The sequence below is a fragment of the Chiloscyllium punctatum genome, chromosome 25 (genome assembly GCF_047496795.1).
Source record: "Chiloscyllium punctatum isolate Juve2018m chromosome 25, sChiPun1.3, whole genome shotgun sequence".
NCBI classification, from domain to species: Eukaryota; Metazoa; Chordata; class Chondrichthyes; order Orectolobiformes; family Hemiscylliidae; genus Chiloscyllium; species Chiloscyllium punctatum.
Window position 1 is genome coordinate 56,472,663 of NC_092763.1, and position 10,616 is coordinate 56,483,278.

At 38.2% G+C, this 10,616-nt stretch overlaps 1 protein-coding gene across 5 annotated transcripts in view; it reads right to left on the reverse strand.

The window, feature by feature from the left end:
- Positions 1 to 238: 238 nt before the first annotated feature.
- Positions 239 to 10,616, reverse strand: part of gria3b (glutamate receptor, ionotropic, AMPA 3b) — a 351,500-nt gene continuing 341,122 nt past the window's right edge. For 2 of the 5 annotated variants that reach the window (XM_072595311.1, XM_072595312.1), the window contains exon 16: positions 239 to 1,591. In XM_072595311.1, the coding sequence (XP_072451412.1) occupies positions 1,427 to 1,591 (165 nt within the window). In that variant the 3' untranslated portion in view covers positions 239 to 1,426. The remainder of the gene's footprint in view (positions 1,592 to 10,616) is intronic. The other 3 variants (XM_072595316.1, XM_072595313.1, XM_072595314.1) reach the window with 2 other exon arrangements.

The following is a 10,616-nucleotide window of genomic DNA, read 5'->3' on the forward strand; positions in this document are numbered from 1 at the left end:
CGCACATTGTGAAGGCATTGATATTAGGAAGGTTGGCCAGTTTTTAACAGTATCAAACGTAACTGAAGGCGGGTGGCTCATGTAGCTGTGGTTGACTGCATGCTGGTAAAGGGCAGAAAACACTTTGAAGTGTCAGGCCTCACTGTTCAAAAAATAAGAAACCATCGAAACCATAAAAGTTGTTAAGAACAAACTCAGAGACATATACTGTGATTTGGTCACACATTTGCAGATTCCTTTTTTCTATACAGTTTATTTACAAAATGTATTAAAATTTCTTTCTTTTACAACACCTCATTACTGGGACTCAGTAAATGATGTCCAATCATGCATTTTTATGCTTTACATATTTGCTATTTCGCTCGTTAACATTTCTGTGTTTGCTGATGTGCAGTTTTAACAAAAAAAATCTTTAAGTGACTACAGCTTAACTTCTATAGCTTGAAGTTAATAGCGGGAAGTGTAGGCAATCATTGTCTGACATGCAAGTTTAAAAAGAATGAAAAGAACTCAAAACCTTCACCTCTATGAAGTTAATCACTCTTGAAAACTGACACAAGTTGATAAATCTACATTGGTTCTGTTCATATAATCCTTTAAAAAAATCATTTTTTTTTGTTTTCCTATAGATACTTTATCTGTGGAGCTTTGATTAACCCTTTCTCACCTGACCAATTCACTCTTGATTCAAATTAAAACTTCTCAATAATCAGACACTTGAAAATATTCAGGGAGGAAACGGTTAAACACATTTGCTCCTGTATAAAAGTAGGCCATTTCATTGTACATGATTGTTCACATTCTGTTTGACATTTTGATAGCTGCTTTCTTCTCTTCCACACAGACTGGATGCTAACCCACTGAATTCCCATCTTGTAATATTAACAGAGGTAATTAGTATGTAGGTACTTCACTGAACAGCCTGAACTTAATTAAAAAGAACTTACAATTATGTTTTTTCTCTCACAGAAAAGATATCATGTAAGAATTTAACCTTTGTACTTGGCAGGAATTATGTAATTTTTAAAATTGCCATTATTTCTGTTAGTGCATCATTCATTAAAGGAACAGTTTTTAGACATAAATTTATGTTGCACACTTCTTTTGAGTGCCTTCCAAATTTTTAATTTTATTTGGTACAAGGAGACTACCTTGGTACTCAATGTAATAGATTTCAATACTACTGTTCAGACATTTTATACATGAAACCTTTTCTCTGCAATAGTTGTGTTATCAAATGATGGCTTTTTGCAGAACTAAATTGATTTTATTTCAGTATATAATTTCACAGAGAAGCTTGATTCATTTTTTAACTCTGTCCTGTATTTTCAAGCAAGCTAGACTCTTATTGTGATTCAGAATGATGAGTTGCATTGTTGTGATTCTCCATTATGTTCCATAAGGCACTGAAGGAGTATTCAGTTTTTTATGAAAAGTCTGGTGCACCATCAGCCACTCTGGTACCATGTCTGACACCCGGTACAGCGTGCAGTGACCGTAGGTAGTCAGGGGTCATGGCACGGCCGTTTTCTCCAATGCTCCCAAATATGGACAGTGTTCCTTTGTTTTGCGTGGCATCGGTGTAGGTGAGCTGTGTTACAAAGAAGAGGAAAGAAAGAGCAAGTACTATTAAAATCTAAAGTCTTAAATACATTACAGCAAAGTTTATAGGTTGACTGACAAATGAATGCTGTGCTTGACACAATGATTTCTGAAATGTGATTTGCCATAACACAATAAAAATGTCTGATCAGTTAAAAGAAAACGTTGAAAAAGTAAATTAGAATAATGACTGTCGAAAAATAATGCATTTCCAGTCATGTATTGTAATGTTTTCAAGAGATATATGCAATTCTGTGTGGCACCAAACATCGCGTAATATAGCAAAAGTTATTATAGAATTGCTTTCAGAATTGGACACAAAGATTTGTAGACTTCACAATTGCTGTTAAAATTATGATCAGCCAAGTGTGAGTATCATTAACAACTGTAGATTTTGTATGACTCAGCTACCTCAAAGGTAATATAAGAGACCTAAATATATTTAATTTGCTCATTCAGACTCCACTCATGTTAAATTTTAATTTTGTCTGATGAGTACAGCTGCTGTTAATGCCAGTCAATTCTATCCCAGTGGATACTATCCTTCACTTCACCTGTCATGGATATCTAGGTTTAGAATTGTGAATTCACCCTTCCCCCATTCTTGTTCTGAATTGAGTCTTGCAGGAAAACTATAATCCTTTACATTTCATTTTGTTTGTGAAAAATGGTAACTTTTCTTAATATATTCACCTCAAGATTACATTTCAGAAGAGCTTTGGTTCTATCCTGATCAAATGCATATTCTTTAATTATGCTTGTGGCTTTTGTCCTCAAATCTCACCCCAGGAACATGAACATAAAAATGTAGGCTTTTTAAAATATTTATTAATGGGATGTGGGGGTCGTTGATGAGGTCAGCATTTATCGCAATTCCTAATTGCTCTTGAGGAAATGGGGGAGCTGATTTAATGAACCTTCGCAATCCATTTGGTACAGATAGACCGATAATGCGATTAAGGAGCAAGTTCCAAGATTTTGATCCAAAAACTCTGAAGCAACAGAATATTTATAAATCAGGATGGTGAGTGACTTGGGAGGGGAATGTGCAGATGGTGGAATTCTCATGCATGCTGTCCTTGTCCTTCTAGAGTGCATTTGAAGTGTATCTTGTGGTTCGTACACACTGCTGCTACTGAGCTTTGGTGGTGGATGGAATGAACGTTTGTGGATGCCATTCAAGCAGGCTGCTTTGTCATGGATGATGTCAATCTTCTTGAATGGTGTTGAAGCTGCATTCAACCAGGCAAGTGGGAAATATTCCATCACACTCCTGACTTGTGCCTTGTATATTGTGGACAAGGCTTGACAAGTCAGGAGGTGAGTTACTTGCTGCAGGATTCCCAAGCTCTGACCTGCTTTTATAGCCACAGTATGCAGCATTGCAGTTTTAATGGAGTGCCTCACTCTCACAGGTGCTGCCTTTAGGAATGTGACTGCTCAGTCATTCTAGATCATAAGTGATATTCTACTGACTCCATATTTCCACACTATACCCATATCCCTTGATGTCACTCATAACTGGAAATCTATCAATTTCTATCTGGAACCTATTTAACCACTGAACACTGATATTGCTCTGAGGTAGAGAATTCCAATGGTTCAGGACCTTTAGAGAAGATGTTCCTCCCCATCTCTGCCCTCAAACGTTTGCTTTTTATTCTGAGATTTATGTCCTCTGGTTCTAGATCCAGGGAGGAGAAGCACACTTTTTCTGTCTCTTTGCTAGCTTTCAGTAACTTGTGAACCAAACAAGGCTCCCTATATCCCTTTCGAGATCAAAATTTTCCAATCTCTCATCGCTTAAGAAGCACTCTGCACTTTAGTTTCTCCTACTAAAGAGATAACCGTACAGTTATCTACATTATATTCCATCTGCCATGCTTCTGCCCATTGAGGAATGTCAACCTGTCTAAATCCTACTGAAACCTCTTTGCATTCTCCTCAGAACTCACATTTCTATCAAGTTTTATATTAACTGTAATCTTGGAAATATTACAATGTAGATTATGGGATCTTTATTTGAGTGTCACACTTCCCACTTTTCAGTCTGACTATACTTAAAAAAAATCACTCAACACCAGGTTATAGTGCAGCAGGTTTATTTGAAAGTACAAGCTGTTGGAACACTGCTCCTTCAACCTGATGACATATGATTTTTAACTTTGTCCACTCCAGTCCAACACTGGCACCTCCACATCATGGCTACAGTTAAAAAGCACTTTTCTCCAGACCCTCAGAGAATCACTCATCCAATCCCCGAATTGTCATCTCTCCCAGACTCCATGCATTCATTCCACCACCTCTCCAAGTCACTCACTCACTCACCAACTCAGGTGCCAACCTTCAATTACCCACTTACCTAGTCACCCTAATTTCCCTACGCACCCACTCAGCACCTTGGTGCCAGTCACTCACTCCTCAAGTCATTTACATCAACTCTCCCATCCCATCCACGAGACCCCTGAGCTGCTCACTTACACCCTACCACTTGGCAAATCACTCAAAAATCAGGCTCCCCAGTCCAATTACTTACCCACCCACCTAAACTCTTCAGAAGTCATCCATCAATCCACCCCCATACTCAGTTTCCCCATCACTCACTCACTGAAGCCCTCATCACTCACTGAACAGCCTCATGCTCACTCAACTTCCCCTTGCTCACAAACTGAAACCTCCATTCACAGACATTTCCCCACATACCATCTTCCATACAGTAACTCTGACAGGTCTGGAAGGTTTAATGAGGGGCAGTATGGATGATTATGAAGGTACCAATATGTGTCACCAATACCCCTTGCCTGGTCTAACACTGCATCTGCCTCAGGCTTTGCTATTGCTGCAAGTACCATCAACCACCAGCTTATATCCCCTTACACTTCCCACCCTGCCTTCAGCCTGCTCAACTCTCATTGACCCACTTACCATCATTCTGGCAAAATGTCATCAGCCATTGGCCAACCCTACACTCAATTTGGATTAGTGGTGCTGGAAGTGCACAGCAGTTCAGGCAGCATCTGAGCCGTTCCTCAGATGCTGCCTGAACTGCTGTGCTCTTCCAGCACCACTAATCCAAAATCTGGTTTCCAGCATCCGCAGTCATTGTTTTTACCAACCCTACACTCATACCTACTTTCCCCCTCCCTTCTAATGACCCACACATTTCTGAGCCACTTAAGCCCATTAGTTTGCCTGACTCTCATAGATCCTCCTGCTGATAGCCCACTTGACCCCCATCATCTCTCCACCTTGACAAGCCCACCTTACTCTCACAACCTGCCCTGGCAATGGCATGCCTAACTCTCACCCCTCTACCCCATCCAATTGACCTCCCCACTCAGTTGACCACCCCAATGCCGATGGCATGCAAAACTCTCACAGACACCCTGTCTGCCCTGATGATCCACTCAAACACTCACATCTGCATCTCCACTTCCTAATCTGACTCTCAATTTGGACATCACTCCTTGAAACTAAATGCCCCACTATCGACATCTTGGTACATACCATTTACTAGAAGCTGGTCATATGAGCTCCACGGCTACAAGAGTAAGCCAGAGATCAGGACCTCCACTTACCTAGACGAATGTAGCTCCAATAACACTCAAGAGGCTTCACACCATCTGGGAATCCAGGATAAAGCAGCCCATCTAATACCTTGAACATTCACTACCTTTACCAAAGACACACAGTGGCAGCCATGTGTATCATCTACAAGATGTACTACAGTTACTCATGATAGCTTCATCAAAATCTACCACAAAGGAGGACAAGGGTAGTAGATGCTTGGGATTATCACCATACGAAATGTCACCCTCCAAATCACTCACCATCCTGACATGGAAATATACCATTGTTTTCTCAACTGTTGCTGGTCAAAATCCTGGAACTCTCTGTCTAAAGCAGTGTAGGTATACCTACACCACATGAACTTCAACAGTGCGAGAGCAAAATTCACCACCACCACCTTCTCAACAGCAACAATGGATCGGCAATGAATGCTGCTTTAGTATGAAAGAATAATAAAGGTATATAGCAGCATGGATAGATGGTTAGCTAATTGATAGGAAAGGGAGTAAGGATAAATTGGTTTACAACCATTATAAATGGGCATTTTGGGTCGGGAAATTGTAACAAATTCAGTGTCGCTAGGTCAGTACTGGTGCCTCAACTACTTACAGCTCACTTTAATGACCTGGGTGGAGAGACTGAGGGCATTGTAGCCAAATATTTTTGACAATAAAAGATACATAGGAAATCAAATTGTGAGGAGGTCATAAACATATATAAATGGATAAAAGTAGGATAAATAGGTTTATAAAAATAGTGAAAAAAATTGGGAAAACGTAAACTTGTACATTTTGATGGGTCTTCTTATTCAAGTAGGGATATCACGCACTGGAGGCAGTTCATACATTTGATTCCTGTGATGAAGAAAAGGTTGAGGATGTTACACCTATAAACATTGGAGATCAAAAGAATGACAGGTGATCTTGTTGAAATTTACAAGATACTGAGGTGGCCTGACAGCATTGATGCTGTTAGCCTTTGTGGAGGCATCTGGAACTTGGGGTCACAGTTTCAAAGTATTGGGTCTCCCATTTAAGATGGAGATGAGAAGAGAGTCCTTATTGTTTTGCGTTCTCAATGCAGGAGAACAGAGGAGCGTAGTTCATGGAATATATTCTAGGCTGCATTATTCAGTTTCTTGATCTAAGGGAGTCAAAGGCTGTGCAGGAAAAGGCAGGAAAGTTGAGAAAACAAAACAATGAGATGAGCCATGATCATATTGAATGGCAGAGCAGGATCTGACTGAAGGAACCAAATACACATATTCTTATGTATCCATGTGGAATTTGACTCTTTGCCTTTGGAATTATGTCACCAAGAGCAGCAAACAGACAAGGGAGAGCAGAACCAAACATAAAACTGGGTGAACCTAGGAATAATAATGCAAGGTTAGAAAGAGCCCATTGCTGGAGCAGCCACAGGCTCAATTGTATAATAGTTAAGAATGAGCTGAATGGTGTGGCTGACTATTACTGCAGATGGGATGAGGTACAATGGTGCACCATATTATAGTCATCAAGATGGTATACTTAACTTAGATTAGGACCCCAGTTTAATGCTGTGGTAGGGATGAAAATCTGATTAGAAAAATTTAAGTATGGCGTTTTGAGAAAGAGTTTTGAGCCAACACCACTTTTCAGAAGGTTGATGGGCCTGTAGCTTTTAAGGGTACTGAGTTCGGATCTATTTTAAAAAGAGGGTGTTAAAGACAGCACTTATAAGAGGGAGAAGACCCAGTACCTGAAGATCAGGAAAGGAAGTTTGAAAAAGAAGTTCACAGTTTGGTGTGAATGGAATCAAGGGTTCTGGAGGTGGATATCATAGGCAAACCTGGAGGGAATGTGAAAGCACAGAGGAAAGAAACTGAAGAGTTCTGCAGGTTCAGTGCTTTGGATTGTAGATAGGTTACTAAACTGAACTGATGAACTGCCAATAAATACAACACTTGTCTGAGCCTAAATAGAATTTAATTAAAAATTTTGAAGCAACACTATCAAGAATGTTTAAGGGACTACATGCTGATATAACAACTAAGAGTCATCATATGGCTTGAGATTAAATCCTTTGGATATGAGCATATGGTTGTTGATTATTTGTGTGAAATTGCTTTGGTCTGACATTTCAAAGAAATACATTACATATTTACATATTAATATTTGAAGAGGCTAATTTGAAGGCAATGGTTTGAGATTAATGAGTCAGGCACATTCTGATAATATTTATATCTATCACAGACTACCCTATCATTTGCCCTAAATTGCATTGAAGTGTTCTCTTTGTTATGCAATCAGTACCTATATTGATTTCATTATGTTTAAAATGAACACAATCTCTGTCATTGCACTTTGCCTATGCTGAGTCCTGATGTAAGTTTTTACACTGAAATACTACGCTTTCCTTCCTCTTTCATGCTCTGGTTAGTAGGTTGTGCATTTCACATTGCCAAAATTTACACTTTCTCTTCTCATCTCTTAATTAATATAAAACCTGATTTATTTTTGAGATTGTGTCAAATTCCTTCAACTAAATCTATAATAAAACATTCAGCTTATTGATAATGTAGCACTCAATTTATCTCTGTACCACATTATCATGGAGTACACCTCCGAGATGGTGACCCTTTCTAGCCCAGGCAGGTAAATAAAACTTTCATTTGATAAGGTTTTGGGGTTTGCATTTCTCTTCCTGTATCACTGACTAGTTTTGCTGTTGCATACAGCAATAGCCATGTTGGTTTCAATTTCTTCAATTCCTTAGATTGTACCCTAACCAGTCTAATATAATTTAATAATATTTCTCAGAAAATGGAACTTGGTGGAAGTAGTGGGATATCACGGGTTTAGATGACCATAATTTATGTCAGATTCTCCAGTTTGTTTCTGTAAAGTGCTTGAGAATCCAACTTGTTACAGTATGGATTGACTATATGTACTTTATAGGTTTGTTTTAGCAATACCTGACATTGTAACAATGTAAAAATTGCTAGTCTTGCTTCTGTACCATTTTATTTCATATAAACCTTCCTTTTTTACAGAGGCATATATTTACACAGTTTTGATCAAATAATGACAGGAATCTGGTTGCAGTGGCAGCAATTTTGGTAACCAGAGGACACAGATTTTGGGTGATTAGAGAAAAGAAAACAGAGGGTATATAAAGAAGCTTTTGATCTTTTATGTAGTGAGCTCTTGTAATCTGGAAGACACTGCCTGAAAGAGTGGTGAAAGCAGTCTCTGTAGTTTCAAAAGTGAATCAGACGAATACTTGAAAGCAAAAAAATGCAGAGCTACTGGGGTGACAGGAGTAAAGTTGGATTAGCTGGATCGTTCTACCAAAGAGTAGTCACAGGCATGATTGACTGGATGGTCTCTAGTGCTCAATCGTCAAGATTTCACGAAATCTTAAATTATTGATTTTAGCCTGAACTGCAGTATGTACTAACATGGCATTTTGATAAAAGAGGTCTGGACAATTGTATGTGCAGTTTTACGATTTCTCTGTGTGTATGTTACGACAGAGATTTTCATGTCCATCCTCTGAGAATGCCATATTGTGCAATAAGTCAAGTTTTGATTTATAGGAAATACAGGGGTATTGCTAAAGCTGATTTCTACAAAATGTGCAGGTGAGTGGTATTGAGGGTAAGTTCCGGTATGAATGTAGCACTTCTTTTTGAATATACTAAAAAGCTAATGGATTCCTAGAAGTTGTGATGGCTACATTATTTAAAGATTAAAATGTAGGACTAGATTACCATTTCTTAATGGTAGAAATCTAGAATCTCCAGATAACTGTCAGACCAGCTTTTCTGCTGTCCATCTATTTCACAAGATAACAATTGTATTGATGCGACAATTCAATTTTCAGTGGTATTATGTTCTAATAATAAAGTAATAAATTCGAGCATAAATTACTATATAATTCTAGAATTACAGAATGGTACAACAAATAAGGAAGCCATTTTATCCTGTTTTGTTAGTGCTGGACCTCTGAAGTTGCAATTTATCTCATGCTATGCCCTGCCTTTCTTCATTGCTATGCATTGCTATTCAAATAATAATCTAATTCCCTTTTGCAAGCCTCAATTGAGATTCCTTCCAGGCACTCTCAGGCAGAATACTGTTCCGACTGGACAACAGTTGAAAGTCACAAACCCCAGAGTTGTAATTGAGTCCACTTTTATGATTAGATTTATACGAATTGCACCCAGGCAATGGATTGTATATGTAGAAATTTAAGATGGTATATTTTAAGAGGAAAAGCAAGGAATTGACACGTAAACACAACAGAAAGTTGCTGAAGAATGTGGACATGAGTACAAGTGAATTAAGGGCTCAAATACAGAACTGTATGCAGGTGAAAATACAGATTAACAACATTTTGGATTTAATAAATAAGGCATTGATTATAAATAAGTAATGATAAATTATAAAAAGACATTGATTACATATTGTAAAACACCTATTGTTTGGAACAGGAATTTAGATTTGGCTATCTCATTACAGAAAGGACAGGCTGCAATGATGATGGGGTGAGAGATTATAGTTTTCAGTAAAGAACTGAGACACTTGAATCAATTCAACAAGTAAAGACTAATAGGTTATTTAATACATATTTATAAAATTACAAAGAAAATTTTCAGTCATGGAAAAGCTATTTCTTGTAGTTGGGTTACCAGGATAAAAGTGGGTCAGCAGCTCAAACTTCCATTAGAAGAAAGCTTAGAGGCTTTTGTTTTAACTCGGAGAAAGATTGTAACATGGAATGCTTAAGCAGGCGATTTGGTTGAGACAGAAACTAGTGCGTCTGTTAAGAGTAAATTTGATAAATATTTGAAGCATAAAATGATATAAAGCAATGGGGATACTGCAGTGCAGTAGGATTATATTTAAATTGTTCGAGCAAATATCTGGAAGTCACAGTGAGATGAACAGCCTTTTTCTGTACTGTGACCTTCTATGCTTTGTCCCAATGCACACTATTTCATTCTGCAATCAACATCATTACAATAGTGACGGCGGCAGTTTAGAATTTTTGTTGTGATGTGCATCTTGATATGAAATATTCGGAGGCTATTTCATCACAGCTGGGTCTATTCGGCCATTACCTAAAACAAGAACTTCATCAGGTCCTGATAGTTATTAAGGAGAATGGGGAAGCTTGATTGATTTCTGCTCCCTTTGTTGCGAGGGAATGGGAGTCAGTTGTAGTTGTTTTCATTGTTCTGCCTGACTGGTAGTTTAGCACAAAAATCGAATCCAGGATGTTCACTGTCAATATAAGGTAGCAAATCAAAGAATAAACTCATTTGGTCATCTGTGGAGTTCGGAATTACCCTTTTTTTTAACGAAGAAGTATAAATCAGGTTAAAGTTTTAGATGGAGAGCTTTGTCAGAACATTGTGGGAGCAAGCCTTCATCAAAAATATTAACCTGAATTTCCTC